At 44.8% G+C, this 26,070-nt stretch overlaps 1 protein-coding gene across 1 annotated transcript in view; it reads right to left on the bottom strand.

Annotated features, from left to right (window-relative positions):
• The window catches only part of ARMH4 (armadillo like helical domain containing 4), a 39,649-nt gene that overhangs the window by 9,043 nt on the left and 4,536 nt on the right, over positions 1-26,070 (bottom strand). The window contains exon 4 of the mRNA XM_065747874.1: positions 17,186-17,431. Within this exon, the coding sequence (XP_065603946.1) occupies positions 17,186-17,431 (246 nt within the window). The remainder of the gene's footprint in view (positions 1-17,185; positions 17,432-26,070) is intronic.

Genomic DNA, 26,070 nt, shown 5'->3' with positions numbered 1-26,070 from the left:
CTCATGGGGGTAGCATCACCATTCACTTGTAAGCATCTCTCAGCCTTAATGACAGGCTTTAAAAAACGCTTTATGTGGTACATAGAGATCCTTGGCTGTACGTCTCCTCATTTATAGCAGATGTGACCCTAGAATATAAATTCTTTGTAGCATCATAAAATCATAGGACCATTAAGTCTGGAAAGGACCACTAAGACCATCCAGTCCAACTCCAGACTGCCCTCACCATGCCCTCAGTGCCACATCTCCACAGTTCTGGAACACCTTCAGGGACAGTGACCCCACCACTCCCTGGGCAGCTGTGCCACTGCATCTCCACTCTTTCAGAGAAGACAGTTTTCCAACACCCCCGACCCTTTTCCTCTCTGCAGTCTTCTGGCCACTCTGCCCCAAGCCTGTAGCGAGTCCAAATCCCAGCAAGCAAAATGGAAATTCATCTCAAGCTACTTTTTAAGACCCATTTTTCAACAAGTCTATTTTCCGCTCTACAACCCAGCGTCATTTTCTGTAATCTTGGAAAGGGTATTACCTTTTGGCAAATTAAAACTGGATGCTGTGAGGGGGCAGCAAAAAAGCCAGAAAGAGCCCTGCACATCTTCCCTCTGCTCTACCAGCATCCCACTGCAGAATCATGGAGCACATACAGCAAGGAGAGGTAATGGTTTCAGACTCAAAGAGCAGAGATTGAGACTTGATATAGGGAAGAATTTTACACTAAGGGTGGTGAAGCACTGGTACAGGTTGCCCAGAGAGGTGGTGGTGCCCTGTCCCTGCAGACACTCAAGGTCAGGTTGGATGGGGCTCTGAGCACTGATGGAGCTGTGGGTGTCCCTGTTTGTAGAAGAGGAGATATCCTTAAAAGGTTCCTTCCAACTCAAATGATCCTATGATTTCTCTGTACCACTTCTCAACCCACTCTTCACCTTTCTCTAAGCACAAGCCACACAGACCTCCATGTCCCCCAACAGCTCCTTGTCTATCCTAAAAGAGCAGCTGTTAAACTGCAAAACTTATTATCTCTGTATCTCAGTTTAAGTCTAATACTCATCATGCTCTGAAAATGTTCTTGGCTTGATTGTTTTTTCTTTCTATATAGAGCAAATGTCCTTTTCAGAATCATTTTTCCTGGGGACACCATATGAATGACCTGCCTGCAGCAAGCAATACTGAAATGGGGCATTTTCCATTTTTGTATTTAAGACAAAGAATTTATTTTTCTTATTTCAAGATTTGGCCTTTATTTTGGCTGGAGAGATGCAGCATTTGTCAAGAAATGACACAAAGATCAATAAAGTGCTAAATGGTTGGAAATAAAAATGATGGAGTTGACTTTCAAAGGAAAAAAAAGTAGATATTGAGCTGTTTTCAGCAAACAATTATTCTAGTAATTAAACCACAAAGCCCTGAGCATCGATTAGACACCAGAAATAAAATCTGATTATCTCAAAGACTCATTTTCATGCAAATACTAAGGAACAACAGCAGACTTGAGCTCTGTGCACTTAGTCTCCAAAGGAAAATGTATTTGCCCACTTTGGTAACAAAAAAGAAGGCTGATCCCACATTTCTTTTGCATCAAGAACTGAACGTCGCCTCTCAGTGCAATGCAATGCTCTTGTGTTAAACTACCAAGCTGGGGCTTATGGCTCCAGACACTGGCTCAATAGCCTTGCAATTGACTTCTTGTATAGCCATAGGAAAATAAATTAATCTCTGTCACTCCTTTTAGTATCCTTACCATGGGAATACTAAGGGGATATATCACAGAATCACGATAGGTGATGAACAGAAACATGTTCAGTTCTGCTGCAGCAGTGAGACAACACACCAAACTCAGCCTCCTCCTCAGTGGTGAAACTCCACTAGCTTCAGCAGAATTGCAGCATTTCTACCAGAAAACATGCCCTGCCCAGGTACACTGCCACGTTATATGCCTATAGGCTCTACTGTTGCCTTAAGTAATGTAAATAGCATTGTGCATGCCACCAGGAGAAGACCAGCTCCAGGGACAAGGTGATAACACAACTGCTACTCATTAGTGTGAGCCCACCCAAACTACATACCTGGCACTAATGAAGAGTCCATGAAAAGATACTGCTTTATTTAATTTGTATAATGCCATACCCACTGTCTGCAAAAGTCAGCATGAACCTGGCTGAAGACTTGGGCCCCAGTCGGTTAATACCCATTTCCACTCATGGCAAAACTCACAGCTGTGAAGGCTGAGGTTCTGTTAAGTGAAGCTTCTTTATCCAGCTGGGGAAGAAGAGAAGGAAAATTCAATAGTTTCAGTAGGCAGATAAACGAAGTGAATGGCTTTTCTCAAAAACTCTCCCAGCCCCTAGTGATGTTTGCATCAGATCTGTGAGGATGGCCCCTAGGAAAACTGCAGAGAGAGTAAGTGCAAAGCAGTGGAGGGATAACATGGAAACTGAAGGATCTCACAAGGAGTAAAGTACAGTGATCTTTCAGTGTGCTTACACTCTCAATCGATTTATTCTCAATCTCTACAAATGGCCTCCATCACTGGGGGATTTTTTTCACTAGAAACCAGAAAAACTTGGGAAATTATGGCTCTGTTCTGAGGGCAGGTCACTGAGAAGGTCGCAGGAGAGCTGGGGACCCAGGAGATGGCTGATCATCCCCAGAGCTCCAGGAGAGATACAGCTTGTGCCTGGCAGGAAGGCAGATGGGGAAGTAATGACAGACAGTATCAGGCCAAGACAGCGTGTGTGATGCTTTCCAGTTGCTGCATTTTGAAGGAACATTACTATCCTAAACTTTTACTATGTGAAGTGGGGGGAAGTCCTCTGTGCTAAAGGCATTGCATGGGGTCACGGGCAGCCCGAGCTGGGGGGAGAGCACCCAGCCCTCAGCAGGGGGTGGGGCAGGGGGGGATTTAAGGTCCCTTTCAACACAAAACATTCTGTGATTCTGTGAGTCTAAGCTAGGACTCTAGGATTGTACAAACTAGAAGTCGAGCAACAGGATTTGGTGGATCACTAAGTGTTAATACAGCACTGACCACAGTGAAACATGGGGATCCAAGCCCTGACCTTGACAATGATAACATCTGCTTCATCTCTGAGCAGAACGTGCTTGGAAGCCTAGTGCCAACTGAAAAGCTGGCTCCAGCCAGGTTCTGCTTTGTAGGTGATGAAGGAAAGATGCAGCCTAGAAGCAGTGGCTCAGGCTGGGCTCCAGGACAGCAGAAGGGCAAGTTATTCTGTGTGTCTGTAGCTCAGATCCCCAAGTGCAGAACAGGGCTAACACGAGCAGCCTGTTTGTGGAGCATCCTGCACTGCAGTGGGAGCTGGACACTAGTGCTGGCAGACCTTCCCCAGAGCAGCACAATGAGGATAATTACTCAGCTCTTCTATTTCTAAAGAAGCCAAAGCTTTGCATGTATTGGAAAATGATAATGTGTTTGCCACAAACGCAGTAACTAAATCTAAAACTCTTCATTAACATGGAAATGCCAAATAACAAATTAGAATCAAGTATCTACAATTAGGCTAAAAACCCACAACAATTTGTTATTTGCAAGAAATCATTTTTCATACCATTTATTGCAAATGAGATCTCATTACATAATGATATTCAGCTCTTCCACTGCTTTGCAGCTTTATTAATTGCATTCACAGCAACTCTCTAATACAAATAAGCAACGTTATCTTCATCTATTGACTAGGAAGCCAGATGTGATGTATGCAGATTTGGATAATTACAGCCAAAAGGAGGCAGGAGGAGCCAGAGCCAGTGGAGAAAGCAGGGGCAAACCTCTTCAGTGCAGACATAGCCCTTCCCACCTGAGAAGCAGAATTCCCATTTCGACACCAACAGGTTCAGACCAGCACTGAGTTCTGCCAGTCTCAGCCAAAGCTCTTTTTACTGTCCTAACACAATTATACAGATGATTCTTCCCCTTCAGCTGATAACAAAACTTCTTATTGAAAGTTGGGCCAAGAGAGGCAATGAGTATTTCAAGTCAGTGGGTATTTCTCAGGAATAATCACTCAGACACATGATGACAATCAAACCAAAATGGTTTCACTGAGCCTGTGCTGGCTGAGGATGAAGGCAGGCTGACTGCTGAAATCTCTCCTAGGAGGCAGAGCATGGCAGTCTGATTATGGGTTATCCAAAGCAAGGAGCTGATGCAGTGTATTTGGTAGACAAAGGTGGATGAGGCAGCTCCCTTCTTACCCTGCAGAGGGGGAAATATGTCAAAACATCTTCACAATGAAAACTCTCTGAAAGGCACTGAAGAAGAGAAGCAATTTTGTTTTATGTCTGGACAGGCAATTTCAAGGTGTGCACCTTGGTAGGACTGTTTTTGTTTGGTGTTTTGAAACACTATGAGGCCAAATTCAAACCCTGAACAAGCAGGCCTGGCTCCATAGGGTTGATGGCAGAAAGCCCTACCTCCACATCTTGCTGACTTTGTACTTTAATCTGGGTCCTGAGTCTGCACTTCCTATCAATAGTTATGGATGAGGCTCTGCAGATAAATGATCATCCCAAAATCTTGTTGAAGTTTGCTTCCACTCAACAGGAACTGTAAAATCATCACCTCCCAGCCAGCTCTGCTTGGCCCTACAAGTGGAAGTGTTAATTTATCCTCAGATCATCTCTTATCTGCATTCTCCATTTGTTTCACTAGATCAGCTAGCAACCTGCATGCCAACTCCCTGGTCTCACCCATGCCTGAAGAAAAATCTCCCCAGGATGACAGGGTTGCACCCAACAGGTTAGGATGTCCTTGTGCTGCTTACACTGACAGTGCTCTCAGCCTTCAAAATGCCTCAATACAAAATCAGTGAGTTGTCAGAGGATATTTTGTGGCATTTTTTTGTCCATCTCTCTGCTCTGAAATGAACGAGTCTGTTGTTTCTTCAGGCAGGTTTAGATAATCTCAATTTACTTACGCTGAAAGGGCATTACTTTGATTGGAACTGGTCAAAGATTACTATCTGATTAGAACAGTGATAAGATGTGGCTGTAAGAGGACATTTTGGAATATGAACCTCTCTGAATTAGCTCCTGATTTTGCTGCCATCATCTGTTCAAATCACAAAGAAACAATTTGACATACAAGAACCTTTATGGAATTATCAGGATAAAGCTTCAGAACCAAATCTGCCTTCAAAGTAGCAGCAAATGTGTATTATCTAAAGGCTGGTGGCCACTGTAGAGCTTCCAAAGCCCATGAAACAGAACTGAAAAGTTTTCTGTTCATTTGACAAGTGTTGAACCAGAAACAGATACACAGACAAAGAAGTTACTGACAAGCCCCAAGGAATGCATAAGCAGGGGACAATTTCTAAACTTATCTTTGTTGAGGACTGATTGTACACTGGTTTTAAAGGAGAAAAGGTACACTGCAGAACTGCACTCGCATACACAGGCATTCCAACCTGAAGGGGACCTTTAAAGGACATCTGGTCCAACACTCCTTGCAACAAACAAGGACATCTACAGCTCAATCAGGTGCTCAGAGCCCTGTTCAACCTGATCTTGTATGCCCGCAGGGATGGGGCACCCACCATCACTGGGCAACCTGTGCCAGTGTTGTATTACCACTATTGTAAAGAACGTTTTATATCCACTCAGTTGCAGATATCACCAAGCTGGGAGGAAGTGTCAATCTGTCTGAGGATATGAAGGTCCTACAGGGATCTGCACAGGCTGGATCGCTGGGCTGAGGCCAGTGGGATGAAGTTCAACAAGACCAAGTGTCGGGTCCTGCACTTTGGCCACAACAACCCCAGGCGGCTTCAGGCTTGGGGCAGAGTGACTGGAAGGCTGCACAGAGGAAAAGGATCTGGAGGTGTTGGTCAACAGCCAGCTGAACATGAGCCAGCAGTGCATGCAAGAAGGGCAATAGCATCCTGGGTTGTGTGAGAAATAGTGCAGCCAGCAGGAGCAGGAAAGTGATCAACTGCCTGCACTCAGCTCTGGTGAGGCCTCACCTCGAGTGCTGTGTTCCCTTTTGGGTTCCTCACTACAAGAAAGACATCGAGGCCCTGGAGTGCTTCCAGAGAAGGGCAATGAAGTCTGGAGCACAAGTCTTATGAGGAGCAGCTGATAGAACTAGGATTGTTTAGTCTGGAGAAGAGGAAGCTCAGGGGAGACCTTACTGCTCTCTACAATAACCTGAAAGGAGGCTGTGGTGAGGTGGGGTTCAGCTCCTTCTCCTGTGTAACTAGCGACAGGACAAGAGGTGACAGCCTCACCTTGTGTCAGGGGAGGGTGAGGTTGGATATTAGGAAAAATGTCAGCTCCAAAAAAGTGGTCAGGCACTGGAATGGGCTGCCCAGGGAGGTGGGAGAGCCACCATCCCTGGAGGTGTTCCAGAACCATGGAGATGTGGTACTGAGGGATGTGGTCTAGTGCAAAAATATCAGCAGTAGAACAGATTGGTGATTCTATGATTGATTGTTCTTGATGACTACATTCCCAGCTCACCGTAACACACGTGAACCAACAGACCAAAGCTCCAAGCTCTCTCCTCTTCTGTGGCCCCATGCACTGAGCAGGTCTCATCCTTCCCAAACAGAACAGCTGCTTCATGCCCATCAGCTGAGACATGAAGAGGTTTGGGGCTCCAAGTGGTCTTCACTCAAGACCCCTTACCAGCTGTGGGGCTCTCACTCCTACTAAGACCCTCAGGTCCTTGTCAGATGATGGGATGTGTCAGGCCCATATGCTCCATCATATGCAGACCAGAGGAGACCTTATTGCACTCTACCACTTCCTGAAGGGGGGTTGTGGTGAGGAGGGGGTGGGCCTCTTCTCCCTGATAAATAACGACAGGACGAGAGGGAATGGCCACAAGTTGCGCCGGGGAAGATTTAGATTAGACCTGAGGAAGCATTTCTTTTCTGAAAGAGTGGTCAGGCACTGGAATGGCCTGCCTAGGGAGGTGGTTGAGGCACCGTCCCTAGCGCTGTTCAAGAAGCGTTTAGATGAGGTGCTAAAGGACTTAATTTAGTAGTTGGGTAGAGATAGTGATAAGAGGATGGTTGGACTAGATGATCTTATAGGTCCTTTCCAACCTTATGAACTTATGAACTTATGACCATCATTTGTAAGGAGCTCTTTGTCTGAACTTATGGTGGGAACTCTCACCTGCAGTTTGCAAGGTCTGTAGGTCACAGCATCACCCATGAAGGAGGTGAATGCAACAAAGGTCAAAAAAGACAAGACGCAGCAGCAGGAGAAGGTACAGTGAAATATTTGAAGACCTTAGCATGGATTTTATGTCTCCTGGCATGCAGATAAATCTCCACATTACATGCTAAAAGTAATCAGCCTGGAAAAAGATGCAAGTGTTTCATGAGAGTTCTAGCAAGGGGCTAGTTGCTTATCTTCCAACAGCTTTCACTAAATCCTGCAAACCAGTCAGTGAGCAAAGCTCTAATCACAAAGACAACACTAATAGCCTTCTCTGAGAAAGAAACCATTATCCAACACTGCATTTGAGAAATGCACAGAGCCAAAAAAGGTTGGGAACCACAATTTTCTTTTGGCTGTTTTGGAAGCATCACAGCTTGTTGGCCAGGTGAGTCCTGGGCCTCAAATAGTTCAATTTTTTTTTACAGCAAAGGTTCTGCCCTGGAAAATTTTCTAGGGAAAAGTTTATTTTCCCACAGCATGTACAAAACCTCTTTGGATCACCTAAAATCTGCAACTCCTTGTGGGTACAGAAACAGTAAAGCCACAGAGCACTTCCAAAATTTAGTCCTAAACACAGAAGACAAATTGTTGGCTTGTCCTGTAGTGTTGTGAAGTAGTTGACAGATTCAGGCAATTACTGCTCAAACTTGGTTAGAGGTTTGATGGACAGACCAGGTGAACTGTTGACTCGAACCAGTTCATCACAACATCCCAATTTATAAATCTGTCCACTGACTGAGAAATGCCATTTGTCCACATTGACTTGAACTCCCCTGAGGCATACAAGAGCTTAAGATTCCTTTTCAAAATTATTTTCTACAAGATAACAAGCAGATCCACCAAAGCCAAGAGAGCAACAAAACACAGATTTATGGATTAGCTTTTGGACTTATAACTGAGGCAGGTGCAGAAACCCATGTGCATTTTATGCATGCAGAAAATTTTCTATCCCAGTACTTGTGAAAGGTGGGCAAGACACTGTGAAACAGATTAGAGCAAGTCTAAAAATGCCACTACTTTCTTGTGCTACTGGCCCCAGCATTTCTGCATCGAGGACTTGAGATATGAGGCTGCCTGTGCTGCAAGGGAAATGAGCTCAGCCCAGCAGTGATAAAAGCTATACAGCATACAGAATGAAGCTTCAGCAAGGGAAGGGGATAACATGAAGTTACTGCTACCTGTTTTCAGCTGCAAAGTGTTTTATGTGAAGCTCTGTGTATCTGAAGGATAATAAGCACAATAAGCACCTTGGAAGGTTCCTGTGGTCACTGAGTCACATCTCCCTGCAGTGAGCATAACCAGCTGCTTTCAGGCATTTCTCTACTTGGAACATTGCTAAGAAATTCAAAGCAAAGTTTGTGTTCAAGGAAGAGTACCAAAGAGTATCTACACAGGGAGGTGGTGGACTCATCATCCCTGAAGGCATTCAAGAGCTGTGGAGATGTAGCACTGAGGGACGTGGTTTAGGGGGCATGATGGGGATGGGTTGTATCTATTGGATCAGCAACTATCAGTATTTTTTGTTCATCAGCAAAAATAACACCGGGAGAAAGAGGAGGAATTAATTATTAATTACTCTTATTGTTGTAATACCTGAAAGCCCACCTGAGATGATGCACTCCTGTAATAAATGCTCTACAAACACGTACAGAGAGATCATATTTCCCAAAAGAACCTGAATCAATATACCACCACAGGAGCCATGAAACCAGCCCACTGATGGATAACAGGACAAGGAACAGAAGGAAGGGATTTGTGCAAGGTCACATAATAAAGCAGTAAAACTGGTAGCAATGAAGCAGAGGAGACCAGGCTCTGCTTACAGCCAGTCTAGGTCAGACTGAAGGTCTGGCTTGGTTAGTAACTCAGCACCCAGCAGCATCTGTTTTGGGAAAGCTTAGGGATGGAACTGTCATACAGCAATGCTTCCCTCCTTGCAAAGAGTCCCATTTATTATTTTGCTTATTCCTTTCATTTTTTCTTTGGTTATTCTTCCTCTTCCACCTATGTTTTCCAGCTCTGCTGCATCCTCTTCTAGATGCACGGAGTGGCACTGAGTATTTAGGATCAAAACAATGGCTGTCATTTAACTCTCTTTTCCCCTGTTCCCCCCATCCCACCAGGCCCATGTTCCTACTGCAATATCCTCCATCTCTGTGCAGTTGTTGGTATCTTTGGAATGGGATGTAAGAGCAGACACTATAATAGATGCCTGAAGCAGATCCAGAATATATAAAGAATTATGAGTTCCACTGGTTTTTTGAGCCCTCGTATTCATCATGAGAGCCCACACATCAGTGACTACTCAGTGCTTAATAACTAATCATTGCTGCTGTCGATTAGCACTGCTGAAGAGCACTATCCCTGATGATTCAGACTTGGGATGCCAGCTCTGGTTTGAGGGATGCTGTTGTGGTGGCCACGCAGGTCCATGCTCACAGGGACAGCTAGGAGCAGCTAGGAGAGAGTCCCCAGCAAGCATTGGGGTCTAATGCTCCACCCAACCCTTTACACAACACTCTGCACAACCAAAAACAGATAAGGACTTCATTTAACCACTTTTTACAGATATAAGAAATATTAACATCCAAGAGAAAGGTATTTTTCTCGTAGGATTTCACCTGTCAGGTCATATGGGTGGTGTGAGGACAGGGAGGTGACCAGAATCCTCTAAGATTCCCCATGGGTGTTAGACTTGTCCTTGAGCCAAGGAGAGAGCATCAGAGACCCAGCTTCACAACACTGCAAAACCAGTCTGTGCAAACACCTGAGCAGTCAGACTGAAGGAAGGGAGATGTGGGAAAGCAGCTTAGGAAAGGAACAGTAACAGAGAAACTTGGGAGAGCTCCTGGCCTCACTTCAATAAAGCCTCAATACGTTAAAAGAAATGATAGGTTATTGGGAACAGCCTTGCTGAAACCCTTTATTACATTCCAGGCTTGGATGAGGTTGTGATTAGGAGTTATTCAAACACAAACACACCAAAAAAATAAATAAAAGAAAGCAAAAGCCTCTAATGATTCTCACTGTATTGACCCCTCTCAGTGATGAATGCTGATGCCCAACATTTTTGCAAAACACCAATTGCTGGTGGTTTGAGATAATTATTTTATTGTCAGTTGAAAGCCAAGCAATTTACTTATTTCCAATACTGGTCCCTAACTCACTCTTGAGCAGGGCAGGATTTATTTGTTTATCAGGAGAGAGCATCCTTTCAGGAAGGAACTTAGATCTCATTTGATCCCCAAGTCATCTTAATTCGAACCAACACCAGTGGGGAGGCAGGGTTAGCATCAGTCATCTTGGCTTGCACTGCCTAAGCAGAGAGAGAACTTATCTACATTCTCATTAGAGAGGAATATTTTAAAACCATCTTTTCTACAAATTACCATCAATCTCCGTGGTAATGGCTGCAAGGAGCTCTTCTCTTACAGTTTTCTCTTACTCACTCTGCAGTTGGAGCCAATATTTTAACCCAAAACATCAGCCTCTGATGCAAATCCCCAGAAGAGGAGAGCCAATTCAAGGCCAATGAACCTTCACGTTCTCTTTTTTTTTTAGAGGGCTGAAATGCCATGAAAGCAGACAGATCTTTTGCACCACAGCTTATATTGCTGTTAGAAAATAGATGTGATTTCTGCAACGTAAGGACAAGGCTCTTTGTACAAAGCAAAGGCCACCTAGGCGAGCACATAAAGCAAAAATTAATAACTCTGACCCAGGGAGAGCTGCTGGCCTGCCTACATTCTTCAATCAAGCTAAGTGATTACTGAAACCCGATGGGAGAGAGGGCTGAAAACCTTGTTCTCTGTCTAAATGGAGCCAAGATCTCTGACATATATAAAGTGAAGGCTAGAGGGTGAGGCAAACCACTCTAAAACATGATACACGCAACAGCACACTGAGACTTGAGAAGAAACTGGATTACTGCAGATTAAAAAGACAGCCAGGATACCAGGATTCCTGTTACAGCAGAGCTGACAGACAGTGGGATGGACAGACTGTTCCAAGGGAGCTGACAGACTCTGGTGATACACTGACAGTGCTGTGCACACACACATGGTGCTGGGCTCTGCTGTGCCCATTGGACCCCGTCCCTTAATTAAGGCAAAAAAAATTATGTGAGAAGCAAATTCTGAGCCATGCTCGATAAGATGAGAGATAACAGACTCAAGTTGCATCAGCGGAGGTTCAGGTTGAATATTAGGAAACATTTCTTCTCAGAAAGAGTGGTGATGCAGTGGCACAAACTGCCCAGGGAGTGGTGGGGTCACCATCCCTTGAAGTGTTCAAGAACGGTGGAGAAGTGGCACTGAAGGACATAGTTAGTGGGCATGGTGGGGGTGGGCTGGGGCTGAGGGTCTTTGCGGTCTTTTCTAACCTTATTGATTCTGTAATTCAAGGTAGGTGCATCCCAAGACTGCAGTTAGTGTATGGATGGAGACAGAGTTGGAGAAGGTCAAAAACACTCAGCTGCTGGTGGGATCCTTTTCTGGGCAGTGAGGAGGAGGGCACAACCCTGTACACATGAGTAAAACCCTCTACACCTGCCCCCAGCTCCAGAAGGCAGCATTTGAGGGCTGATAACCAACAGGCTCAGCTAAGTTTACTCTGAAGTGGATTTAACCAGAGACAGAAAGCTCGTGGCAAGGCTGATGTTTCAAAGTAATGCATCTGAGATTGTGACAGTGCAGCCTTTTCTCAATGTATTCCAGCAGAAGTATCAACTGGAGTTTCCTGCTAGATGTTTACGTGTAGGAAAGCCTTCTTTCTGACAAACTGGAAGCACACAGTTTTTCATCACAAACAGTAACTTCACTGCACCCATTTTTGACAGCTGCTTTCAGAGCTGGGTAGGACCGACCAAGCTTCGTATTTCCTGTTTCACTCCTCACCATTCTCTTCTCTGGGTCTTTATTTCTGCTGCGAGGGCATCATCTGAATGTGGTACTGCCAACTTCTCACACTTAACATGCGTGGGCTGCGTTGGCACTCCTGTGCTGGATGTAAAAGCACAGCAGACATCCCCCAAAGCAGCTTGGGACAAAATGCGACAAAAAGAAAAGGCCAACCTCAGTGTGAATGATTCTCTTTAGGGAGCTACTCTGGCACTGAAACAGCATATAGTAGCTGTTGAAATAACACGTGTCAAAACAAGGTAGGGAAGATCACTGTTGCTGTGAAGAAGACAGTTGGATGCATAATTTCTTCTAGCAAAGCAAACCTGATTGAGTACCAGGATTAAGATGTGATCACAAGCGAATTCTTAACAGGAACAGAAACATGAAATTTAGCCACCAGTGTGATGGTGGGAGCTTTGTTACTGGTTTGGAGTGGAAGGTGAGCTGGTGAGGATTGTACGAGGGAAGGAAGTCTGAAAGGCACTGATTATCTCCCTGCACTGCCAGATGAGCCAGCTGGGATGAAGACCAGCATGGATGAATAGGGAGCTTTTCCTAGACTGGGACAAAATCGATTCAGGGTAAAACAAATACAGTATTTAACATACATAAAAGCCACCATATAGAGCAAACTGAGATGCAAAAAGCCAGGAAAAGGCACAGAAACCAAGAACTGTGGGTGTAGCAACTCTAACTGCATAATTATTTCTTTTTGTGTAAAAATAACTGTGTCTAGACTGATAACGATTAGACTGTGAATAATACAACTGCATTAGCAATAAATTCTTGGGTTCAGGTATATACGAGATGTGCCTTTCCTTTGCCTATAAAACATGATTTTGAGCATAACAGCAGAGTTTTCTCTGATAAGTTTTCTGATTCAAATTGAATCACAGAATTGTTTGAGTTGGAAGGGATCTCTGAAGGCCCCTGCAAGGAATAGTGTCATCTACAGCTAGATGTTGCCTCATAGTAGTGGTGGCCTTAGGGTAAGCAACCAATGGGCTCCACCAACATTTTAAAGAACCAACGTCCACCATACCAACCCCTGCATCAACAGCTTGAGCCAAGCTGTCAAGGAATCACACCCTGTAAAGCTTTAAAAAGCAAAAGCCACAGCTGCTTCAAACAACTTTACACATTTTGAATGCACAAAACAAATTACTGCAAACCCCGGAGCAGCAAAATTAAAGGCTGAGTAAATTGTCCCAGTCCTCCTGCTGCTACCATAGCACAGACAGCAGGAGCTCCCAGTTAAAGACACTGGGACATGGAATATAGACAAACACGGTGGCAATAACAAACAGCTTGGGAGCATTCCCTTGTTCTACACTAATCCAAGATAAGTTTCTGTGTCTTACCTTGTAGTCTGTATAATGATGGGGTAGCAGTGCCACACACACAGAGAGCACAAACACTCTCAGAAAGTGGGAAAAGAAAATGCCCTTTGCACCTGAAGACGAGGCATTAGAGCACCAACAGAGATCCCAAAGCATATTCAGACCTTCCTTCTCCAGAAGCAGAGGCCAGCAGAATGTTTTTTGGAGGATCAACTTCTATTTTGATGATGTCATTTATTTTTATCATTTAGCTTTGTCTAAACCTTGCTGGTTAGAGAGTCAGCTGATAGTCTGTAGATGCTGACAGCCTCATTACTGAAGCATATAAATTGCTTTTGCTCAGCTGGAGTTAATGTGGGACCATCTGACTTCCCAGAATTGACATTTTAATGATTCTGTTTCTCTGGCATTTTTTCACTGACCACTACAAAAATCCAAACTGTCTGTTTGCTTTGGCAAGCTGCCTGTGGATCAAGTTACTCATTCCCCAGGGATTTTCAGCATGTCAGCCATCAGACCAGGCAAACCCAATAATAACTGAGCTGAGAACAGCTACTCCAGTACTCCTCGCTCTTTTGTACTATGGATGTTAGAGATAAATCTCAAAGTTCTGAAGACAGAATATCTCCCCAGGAAAAGGGGATGTGTGTGAAGCATTTTAAAGATGAAAAATGCCAACTGTCTAAGTTTGGTACTTAACTGAACAAATAAATAAGGAGAATCAAGAAGAAATAACATTTAATCTCCATTTAAGAGAATTATGACAATCAAACTCAGGGCTGCCAAAATTGACTACTGTGGGTATACTGCAAACTACTTCAGAAGTGTTTTCAGTTATCTCCTAGAGAAACTTTAATAAAGCATCTGCAGTAACTTTGCAGGATCTGCTGCAAGCTATCAGGCTGATAATCTGCAAACTGAAGTATACAAAGTCATGATATTCTTAGCTACAGAACACACTGCCCTGTCTCCTCTGGTGCGCCCTTATCTTGTACCCTGTTGGGTACCATCACTTTCTTCAGGTCTTGCCTTGCTATGCCATAGATGTTAAGCAGGACAACATCCCTCTCCAAACCACATTTTGCTCGTACAAAATGGGGAATGAGTCACTCCTCAGCACTGCTTGTGGATCCCAGGGACAAGCTCTGCATCTCCCTTCCTATTCCCAAAACTCAGTGTGAGCTGAGACAGGCAGGAGCACCACGCCCTGACCCAGCTGAATTCAAACAAAGTGCAGATCCATCTCCTCCAGGGCTGCGATGAGGCAAGTACAGTGGTTAAGAAGTTGTCTTAAAATGAAAGTCAAGTTAATTTTGGCTTTAGGAGAAAAGACTTAAAGGAAATGGATTTCAGAGGGCTAGATTTAGCTGAGAAAGCACTTGGAGAAAAAGGGTTTCAAAGAGTCCATGAACACGTGCAGCAGATCCAAAGTTTTACAAGCCCTGCACAGTATGTCATGTATCTCCAGATGCTCCAGCAGAACAACGTAGGCATTTCAGGTTCAGTGAATTTCTTTTATTCTTAATAACCCACCTCCTGCTGACACAAGTTATACATTTTCTCCATCCTTCCTGTTCTCCTCTTTATCAGGTAACCTGATATCAGTGTTTACCTGATAAAATAAAGATGGGTGATGAGTGAATCAGAGGCAGAAAGGCTGATCCCATTGCTCCCCCTCTCTTCTCCCCAAAACAGCACAGTCCTACCTAACTTAAAGATGACGTCAACTCAGCCTCTCTCTCCTGATGCAGCAGCTCCAAAATGAAGGCAGACCAAACTGTTTGGATCTGGAGACACACAGCCCAGCCAGGCACTTACAGACAGCACAGAAATTCACACCTACTCTGTCCTCCAGGTGCCTGGCTTGGCATTTGGCAGCTGACCCAACCTGACAAGCTTCACAGCAGGCTCTTCCAGTTTGCACAAGGGTAAATAAAACATAAGTGAGCTAGAAAAAAACCTGTATCTGTCCACATGATTTATTCCATGTCTGATTTTTTTGAAAAGACAGCCTTTTGAGAAGAAAAGGTGGTACAGGATGAAAGCTGCAGGATGAAGTAATATTAATATGGAACCAAAAATAGAGTTTTAACTATTTTTAACTTAAGTTCAGAAGAAGCTGACTGAAAAAGATACTGTAAGGAGCATCCTCCAACAAGGCTCTGCTCTAGGGCAAGGAGCTCTCACATCCCTGAGGATGAATCAGTGCCATATTCCTCCAGGTCCTATGTGGTACACATGGAGACACACCTTGGAGTTTGTGTCAAACACTGAATTTCTTGACCAGAGAGAAGCACTGGCACCCACAGCCAGGACTGACTCATCCAAAGGTGAAGCCATCCATCCTGGTACACAAGGTCCTTACCCAGACAAACAGTTGTGGTTTTCTGAGTAGAGAAAACATGTGTCTTCCTTTGAGGCACCAAAGATCCTACACCAATTAAACGTGCAGAATCACAGAACCACAAAATGGCCTGGGTTGAAAAGGACCTCAAAGATCAACTAGTTTCAACCCCCCTGCTGTGGGCAGGGTCGACAACCACTAAAGCAGGCTGCCCAGAGCCACATTCAGCCTTGTGATCCTTGTAGGATAACAGTACAAAGCTACTGAAGCAACTTTTACCCTAACTCTATGTTTCCTACACTACTCCTCCAAGCAATGCCACGTAGCTCTCTTAATACAGCTTGTCAAAGCCAACCAAAAAGTCATTAAAGACTTAGAATTACCTCCCTTGCACAGCTTCTGCCCATCCTGGTGGGATAACAGGACACATGAAACAGATCTGACATGCAAATCATACAACATAATGTTTTTCAAGCTAGAGTTAGTGGGACAGGGAGATATCAGGCCTGATACAAACTCAGTCTGCCCTTGGAGAGCAACCTTCCCACAGGGCTCTTGAAATACACTCTTTGATTTATTTCAAAGGAAGCTAACAACGCTCAAGCAGGATGGAAATGGGACTACGTGGGGAGAATTAAACACCCAAAGAAAGCAACAGTTCACATCACTCAACATATAAAAGAGGTTTAGGGTTTCTGCATTTGGTGAGTGTCTCAGAACAACTAGAGCACTAAGAGCCATGCACATTTTCTGTATGGATGTGGTTCAGCTCTCACTGGTTCACCTTTCTATGGAGAATAAACTAACCCAGCCATAAAGCACAGGGTCTATACATACAGCAGGAATAAACTGGATAGTGCTTTATACAGGCCTTATGGTTGGACTAGATGATCTAGTAGGTCCTTTCCAAAATTGTGATTCTATGATGGGTTTGTCCTGCTGAATGTTTTCACCACAGAGTCCCAAAACTGGATCATGCAACCCTTAAGAAATGTCAGTGGTGCTTACAAGAATGCCATTGAACTAGCAAGGAGCAGATAATCAACTCCCAGGCTCACTTTGCTTTCACAGGACTTGTATGCCTGCACCAACACAACCCAGACAAAGGGCACTGCAATTTCCCCAGGAATTTCAGCTGAGACACACAACACTAAGCTCTAGGAATGATGGACCATGTCTGGAGTATGCAGAGAGTTTCTCCCCCAAGCTAAAACCTCAGGACACATTGCCTGGGACCCATTCCAATTTGACCAGCTGTCTTTGGGACCAGGGTTTCCTCAGAAATACAGCTGCCCCATGATTAGCCAAATATGTTGGAGGTCTACTGACACCTCCCAGCACAATGGGCTGTCCCATGCGAGGTGAAGAGCAGGAGACAAGTTTTCCATGAGGGCAAGGGAAAAAGGGGATTATTCACTCACCCAGCCCCTGGTTCTGCTGCTCCCACTCAATGGTGTCAGGAACCTGGTAGGACACCCCAGACAGCTGGGCTGCAGGGTTCTCCAGGCCAGCTATGGGCTCCTGGGAAGTCTCTCCTGGGAGCGTGAAGCCTGGCAGCTCTGTGTCACCCTCCATGCTTTCATCCATAGAATCTATCTCTTTGTCCTCCTCATCTTCCTCTTCCTCCTCTTCTTCTTCCTCCTCCTCTTCATCCTCTTCCTCGGCCTCTGGTCAAGACGACATAAAAGCAGCATCAGGAAAGGTCCCACAAAACAGAAGGTTTGTACACCCCTATCAAAAGTTCATAATCCCCTTTCCAAAGGCAAGGCACCCTAACAAAACCTGCCTGTTTTCTGATATAAGATGCTCAGAGGGGTTGATGTGGAAAAGCCCAGCCCTGTCTCAAGTTTCTGTCCCCATCCTACTCCTGACCACAGCTCACAGCAGAGAAGAGAGGCTGTGAGACAGAACATATGCCCACCAAGGCTTCCCATACAGATCTTCCCAGCTTTTTAGTTACAAGGACTTGAGATCACCCTGAGTCAAAAGTTTTACCCAAGCTACTCATGGAGCTACACACTGCACGGAATAATGATGTGTTTTGAGTTTACAGTGGCAAACTTCTCAATGCCAAAAAAAAATAAAGCACAACATACATGTGCTTGGATGATCCAGCCAAAGTGTTGCCATGCATCAGAGCAGCTCTGGTAGGAGACCTGAGGGATGCATGCATCATACCTGCTGTAAGTAAAGCAAGCTGCACCTTAGCAATTGCACAATGATTCACTCTTCTCCCTTCTGCTGTAGGATGCAGTGGCACAGCTGCTCCTCAGAATAACCGAAAAACTAACTGGGGAACTTTGGGCAATCTATTCAGCACTGGGTATCTGTCTTATAGATGGAGCTGGCCTAGGGAAATCAATGCACATTATAAAACCAAGGCGTTCACCGTGCTGTTACATGGTGTTACCTTTCCTTCCAATTCAAGGATTTGCTTTAAAACATAGCATGTTTTTTCCAGCTCAGCAGGCAGGACAATTACACTTGCTGCCTTTGAGTTCTAGTCCTGCATTTCATACAAATGAGCTGGTTTGAATTTGGTTGCATCATCCTGCTATAGCATATCTTTCGAGATCTGGAAAAGAATGTCCTGCAAACAATTATACCATGCAGAGCATTGAATGGAGCTTACAGGGATATAGATAGCCCCTTACATTCCCTCTATCTTACAATGTGCCCATCATCTTCAATCGACATAAGAATTTATCAAATTACACATTTCCATACAGAATACACAGCCTCTGTACACCTGAGTACAGCACCTGGAGAGTGCTTCCAGGAAACCTGCAAAGATAAGCTGAAGTAAGTCTTGTGCCCCTGCTGAGAGCAATGCAGCTATATCAAAAGATTTCCCAAACAGAACAGCAAAGGTGCTGAGCAGCCAGCATGCTGGAAAACACGACCATGAGCACGTTCTCCCTGGATGGGCTGAGTGAAAAAAAAGCTCAGAGAAAACAGAGATCAAATTTTATCTGAAAAATCTACCTTGAAACAAGGTTTTTAGAAGGCTCCTATGATTTTAGCAAGCTAATTGGAGACACCTGCCAGGAGCTGGCTTTGAGGAAGCAGATATCCATCTCTGCACGTCCAAATTCCAGCAGGCAACCAAGCTGAATGCCTGAATTGAAAGTGCCAAGACTGCTTATCACACCTGAAAATCACCCAGCTCCATCCATCACCGTACAGCCCTAACTCAAGGATGAGGATAGTGCAAACCTCAATGCACAGCTGCACCAAGGGGAAAAAAAAAGGCTCATTCACATGTTTGAAAACAGCTTTGTAACCCCCTGCCCCAAAATGCCATCAGCTTGCCTTTGTGCAAGGCACAGAGCACCACTTGGTGGTCACAGATAGGAAATTGTGCTGTCAAAGAAATGCAGACCACACGCATCAGATGTCAGGGACACAGCAGGAGGATATCAGGCATGGGCATGCTGCTCACAGCACCCACTGGTCCCGATGAATAGGGAAGGATGAGCGCTAGGATGAGAGGCAATGGTCCTAAGCTTCACCAAGGAGGATTGGGATGGATTTTAGGAAACACTTCCTCTCAGAAGGAGTGGTAACACATTGGCGCAGGCTGCCCAGGGAGATGTTCAAGTGCCATGCAGCACTTGAGGATCTGGTTGTGATGGGTTAGCCACTGGCCTAAAATGATCTTAGAAGGCTTTTCCATCCTCAGTGATTCTGTAATTCTATGTCCCCAAAAGCTGTAGGTTTGTGCCTCAGACCAGAGCCTCTTAGCAAAATTATGTTCTGCCTCCTAAACCAGTCCTGCTTGAGACTTCAGAGCCCTCCACAGCCACTCCAAAGAGAAAACTGAAAGGTCCAAAACTGCAAAGCCCAGTAGATGTGTGAGGCATTTGGATTTTTACACATCTGCATCCCCTTGTGAATTACTTTGTGCAGCACACTTGTAAGTACTCATGTCTTGGCTAAGATTCTTACACACAAAGCAAGACAACCAAACGCAGAACGTGCCCACGGCCAATGTGCAATTTTCTAATAAAGAAATGCAAAGTTTTCCTGGCACTTGTGTGACACTATCCACATCAGGCACTCAGGTGAAGAGCAGCTGCAGGAGCACTTCTGCACACTTGACACCAGTGTTTGTTCACCCACCACAGCAAATGTAATAGGTGCAGTACATCTACTGCAAGTCTGTCTGGCTCTGTAGATCTTAAAAATCTCTAAATAAGAGCTCTCACATGTGACATTCAGTGAAATCCTAAGAAGGCCTAGATAGAGTAAATCCTGCCTCCTCCCCCTGCAGCACCAAAATACCATCCATGACATTCCTATTTATTCCCACAGTAAGAGCAATGCATAAGCAAACTATGAGAGAGTTACCTCATCTCCACGCATTGAAAAATGCAAAATCTGACCCTCTGACAGTCTAAATAACCACTGTGTGGATGCTTAAGTCAGTTCTGCCTGCATTGACACAGAGGAAGAAAAACTGAGAATTTTAACACCTTCCTGCTGTGACAGCAATGCAATCCACGCAGCAGGAATCCCCATAAAAATGAGATCCCTGCTTCACCTGTCAACAATTTTGGCTTTGAAGGACCTGACAACCTTGTAACAGGCACTGAAATGCTGAATTTTTGAGAAGCTATAAGAAAGCACCAAGAAATGCATGGAAGTTCTTTGTTTTGTATTGCAAGTTTCCACTTTTATTAACATTTGCCAGACAGAGCAATGACCTGGTGTAGGGAACCTGCTTTGGCAGAGGGGTTGGACTCTGATCTCTTGAGGGCCCTTCCAACCCCTATGATTCTACCACGAGGCACCCACACCACTGCTGAAACCCACGGCATAGGAGCTGCTACCTGTAACTTCTAGCTATTTTCCATTAATGTTTAAAAGTGTTCTTCCTCTGCAGAAGACTTAACCCAGTATCTGCTAGGTTGTGTGCACAGGAGAAACACCTTCCTAAGTTACGAGCAGCAAGGCTCACTAAGTGGAGGCAATATGTTTGAACTCACTGTCAAAGTCAAACTAACACAAAAAGCTGCAAGAAAAAACAAGGAGGTCCCAGTCTCTGTTCTCTGCACCAGACCTAGAGTACAGTGGTGTTTAGAACCACAATGATGCTTTGAGTTACTATCACAGCAGTCTGAGGCTGTGACAGTATCAAGTACTCAGCACCATAGGGTTTGAAAGTTTATGAGCATCTGATGAGCCATAGGATCAACAGTGTTGGGGAAGACCTCCAAGATCATCCAGTGCAACCACCCACCTACCACCAATATTCCCAACTAACCCATGCCCCTCAGCACAACATCTACACCTTTCTTGACCACGTTGGCACATGTGTGCACACAGCATAGGAAGCAGAGATGTGTAATGAAGGGCAGGACTGTGGGATGAGAGGTTCATGGCTACAGAAGAAGCATTTAGAAATCTCCACCAAAGGTTTTCTTCCAGAGCACTTACAGCGTGGGAACACTGCTCACTTCCTGCACTGCTTTTGTAATCACAGCTAGCTGTCAAGACAGAAAGACCTTTATAGGAGAACTCTTACTAATCAATTGCTTTCATGTGATCAGTCATAATGCCACCATCTGATGTTTCTAAATTGCTATTAAGAGCTATCACTTGTGACAAAGCCCAGCTTAGGAGTAGATGGCTGACAAGAGTAGAAGGGCTCTGACCCTGCCCAGCTTTCTGGGTTGCATAGGGACACCCAAGTTGGGAATAGGAGCTATCCAGGCTCCAATTTGCACTAACACCTCCCATGAATGGAGGTATTCAATGCCTGGCCTGTTGCACAGGTGAGAAAACAGCACTGGGAAGAGTGCATCAGTTGGATGGGTTTTAAATCACACACTGCAAGGTACTAGCCCTAACCCTGCCCATCTAAATTTCCAATTAAGTGGAAATGAAGCTTTTTTCCCCTTAGATAAAACATTCCTGCTACATCTTGGAGAGCAAGCAGGTCAGCAGGGCTGAACTATGAGGCTTCCTTATGAGCAGCAGAAAGTCTTCAGCATCCACTTGCCAAAAAAGACTGCAGAGAGCTCACCCCAGCAGAGGGCTCTAAAGATTTTAACAGTTTGGATTCTGATCTTAATCTACCTCTCATATCTGAGAGGAGAGTCACACTTGCTTTTTCAGTCCTGGCTCATCTCTCATCACAGGGGAGTTGATGAACTTGTAGATAATAAAAAATGTTCCAGCAGGGACAACAGGTCTGCTTCTGTATAAAGATCAGAAACAATCATTCCCAAGAGCTGCATTTCCAGCAGCATTCACTACCAAATTGCTTCCACACTGAGCCAGGCTAAAGGGAGGGTTCAGCAGCAAACAGCTATTCTCAAGTTAAAAAATAGAAATCAGTAGTGCAGAATACAGCTCTGACTGTCACAAGTTAACACAGTAGTTCACTGCAGAGCAGCTCGTCTAGTCTGGGGAAGACATCTACCAAATGAGGATGTTTGAATCAGTCCAGACTTCACTACCATGACATGTATGTTGATAGAGTAGAGGAGGATAAATGCAGAGTTTACTTCTCTCAACAAAATGGTTTTCTATTGAAGACTATCTATTGACTTCTCCCTCTCCCACTGTCACAGAAAAAGTTCCCAGACAAGAATCCCACCTTCCTGTGCAAATAAAGCAATTTGAGGGTTAACTCTTTAACTCCCAGCCCCACACGATGCTACGGTGTGGAATACCAACAACAAAAATCATAAAACCATGACATTGATCTCTCTTCAGAAGTACATCATTTAACTACTCCGCTTGGGAAAAGAGCAACTAACAGACCAAGAGTTGAGACAGTGCCAGATTTAAGGTGTTTTCTAGATAAACATCTGGAGGTTTTGAAAGGGACAAAATCATCCTGCAGTGTTGCCTGCCCTACTCTCCATGCCTAAAGCTGCATGGAGAAACTTCACAAGCAACAAACCCCTACACGTGCTGAGATACCTCAGGCAGCAGCAGCAGCTCAGGAGAAGTGCTCCTCGCAGAATCTTCAGAAAGAATTGCCACGTTCCTGCTTAGCTGAATCCACCTCACTAAAGCTGGAGGGTGAGCTAATCCCCAGAGTAGGAAACAAGAGCCTCATTTAAAAAATATTCACCCACAGCTCAATTATCTCTAAATTGCATCTGTTTCCTGTCATTTTTGTTCAACTAAGGGATAAACATGGGAAACCTACAATGTTAAAAGGGAATAGCTGACTTGTCAATTGTCTAAAATATACAGCTAGAAACTTCAAGGTGTCTGTACAGAATAGTAGAATGGGTCAGACTGAACCAGGCCACCTAACCTGAAGAGTGGAGGCAATCAGGATCAGGCATCTAAGAAAGAAGCACAGAATTTAGATGCATGATTTTTCAGTGCAAAGGAAGAGAGAACCACCACCTTCCACAAGGGAGATCAAGGTCAGCCTGTACCAAAGGGACAGCAGTTCTCACTTCAGCAGCAGAAATAAGCTAGGAGCAATAGGAAGTGTGCACCAAAACCATTTAATTATTAATTCATTTTGCATGCGCTTTGTCTTAAATCTTCAGATCCCTGCCAATTCAGCTGATATCCAAAGAGCTGGTGGGGAATTATAGCATCAGGCTAGTTAACCACACTGGGCTAAGTGCTCTTCTTATTTACTACCCTGTAACCTCATTTAAATTTTTAATAGGGTTGCCAAGATTTAATGAAGCAGGTCTTAAATCCACACAGTCAGGGTCCAAAAAGCAATCGAACTCAAAGCCTTATTCCCATTTAAAAATAAGTAACACTTCCCATCAGAAGGAAGGTTCCTTGCACTGCGATGGCTAAGAACTAAGGAGAGTTTGAAGAGTCATTAAAAAGACTGAAAATCAAAGACCAAATATATTAATGGTATTTTAATGGCACATATTTATGTGCTCCACTGTTCTGGAGCAGCCTTTAATGTAATCAGTGAAGCAAAACAGTTAAACCTGCAGCCAAAAATGCAGTGATCAGGTTCTCTACAACTAGAGGACATGGGATTTGCTAACCCCAAAGGCAGGTCCAGCCCCGTATCTCAGAACTGCTGAGGGACTTTGCATCCAGAGATGGCATTACACAGGCATGCCCCAGCTCACCAGGAACAGTGCTGTGCTCTTGTCCTACACAGCAGACCCTTTGAGGTGGACAATCCAATGATCCTACAACTGATTTGTCTACACAGGTGACACTACCCACCTCACATTCAAGAGCTATACAGCTCAGACTATAAATTGCCTGTTTTCAGAGCTACTTGCCTGCTCCTGACATCACACATCAGGTAGAGCATCTCCCACAAGCATCCTCCCCACACTGCAGCCTATGAAAGCTGACCTGTGAGAGCAGCCCAGCCCCAGCAGCAGTGCTCAAATCAGACTAGATACTGAACAGGAACCAGCCCTAGAGCTTACATGCTGTTACAGAGTAGTTGGGGGATGTTTTCTTTTTAATAGAGCCACATCAAAAAGCATTGGGAAGCTTACAAGAGTGGTCCTGAACAGATAAGTTGAACTAGATTTTCTCTTGAAATCTGAGAAGTCCTCCAGAGGAAGCTGCAACATCAAGCTTTCCTGAGAGATGCTGAAATTTTGGGCACAGGTACAAAATGGAGCATTAAGTTCCATAGACAAGTAAGGCTCATCCTCAGCTGCAACCTGTCCCCAAATCCTACCATCCCCTTACAGGATTTCTTTAGCTAGGAAGGGCAAGCAGAACCACTCTTACTGCACAGCCCAGGTAGGAATATGCTCATTACTCTGCTAATCTCTACAGAGCTTGTAGAGATGAAGACAATCCCATCTAGAAAGCTATTCAAAGCACCTCATGCTTTAAGTTACATCCAAACCAGGCAGGTGGATATACTGATGCAATTAACTGCAGGCAGTTTGGCACAGATGGTCCCCAAGAAACAGAACTCTGAACAGCAGGGGTCCATATTTAATGATGATCCAGGCCCTCAGCAAGGCAAGGCAGCAAGCCCCACTGGGGCTATAGAAGCCAGCCAAACTCACCCAGCTGCCTGCACCTCTTCCTCTGGTCAGCAAGCACCAGGAGCTCCCCAGGGGCTTCATTACACGTCTGCAGCAGTGAAGTCTGACCTTGCATCCACCTGCAGTCCAGGCATTCTGGGCTGGAGCTCAGTGCAGGAAAGCACTCCTGTGCTTATTGCATCTGGTAGCACACATATTTGAGAGCAAGTGCTAAGTGCTCTGATTTGGGAAGGAATACATCAACTTTCCCAACACCACTCCACCCTGAGGTAGAGATGCCCTCTAATTGCTGTTACAAAAGATATAGAAAACACTTGCAGCTCAAAAGCTTCCTCTGTGCTTAACTGGGGCAGTAGCATCTCCAGGCAGAAAGCCTACCCTCAAGTGGTGTTTGTCCCACTTTATAGTTAGGGATCACCAATCCATACACCAGGGAGAGGTTCTGGCTCACCACAAAGTCTAAATAATTCTGAAGAGTTTTAGACCACAAAAGCTGTGCCAGTTACCATAAACACAACACACCAAGGAGCACCTGCAGAGCCACGCCTCAGAGCCAAGGAATCCACATCCTTGCAATCCTAGAGATCCATCAGGATAAGGAGCATGTGCTGTCAATCCTGGCAGGTTTTAAGGCCAGAAGCAGGCCCGATAAAGGGCAGCAGCTGCAGCATCTTGCACATAAAGGGGAGGGCTCCCTGCCTTTGCTGCCCTCCAAACTAAACAGGAATTCAAGTTATTGCTTCATGCAGAGAAAAGATGCTGATTAGCTGTTGTCTGTGGCACCCCACCTCTGATCTGAAGAAAAATACCATCTGGCCTGCCACCCTGGAGGACTGCCAACCTTCACAGTAAAATATGAAGGTAGGAGAAGGTCAAGATAATGGGAGAGGAGCAAAACAGGCAGGAAGATTAATCCCTGCCAGGTGGTGTCAGCCCAGACATTGGAGTACAGAAGTGGAGATGGATAAGCCAGCAGAGAATAGCTGAAGTAAAAGAGAGTAGAGGAAGAAGCGAAGCAATTCTCTACAGGAAAGAGATGAACGAGTCAAAGATTAACAAATGAGTTGCAGATAGACTTAAAAAAAAAAAAAAGGACCTGCTTCACCAAAAGCTTGTGTAGATTTGCATCACTGAGTTTTGGAGATCAACTGAACTGGAAGTACATCCCAAAGGGGATGCATTCTTGACCCTCCCCCCCCAGCACTGCTACAGGAACATGAATATAGCACCACTCCTTCCAGCAAGGTGTGAGAAGCTGCACACTGAGGTGGCCATCCCATGCTGAATCTCCAAGGGATATCCAGCTGTCTGAACATGACTGCTTGCTTGGTGGAGGCCCA

Source organism: Cyrtonyx montezumae, unplaced genomic scaffold (genome assembly GCF_038088225.1).
Source record: "Cyrtonyx montezumae isolate F1298 unplaced genomic scaffold, pur_monq_1.0 scaffold_10, whole genome shotgun sequence".
NCBI classification, from domain to species: Eukaryota; Metazoa; Chordata; class Aves; order Galliformes; family Odontophoridae; genus Cyrtonyx; species Cyrtonyx montezumae.
Note: the sequence above shows the minus strand (reverse complement) of the source record. Positions and strands in the feature narration are given on the sequence as shown.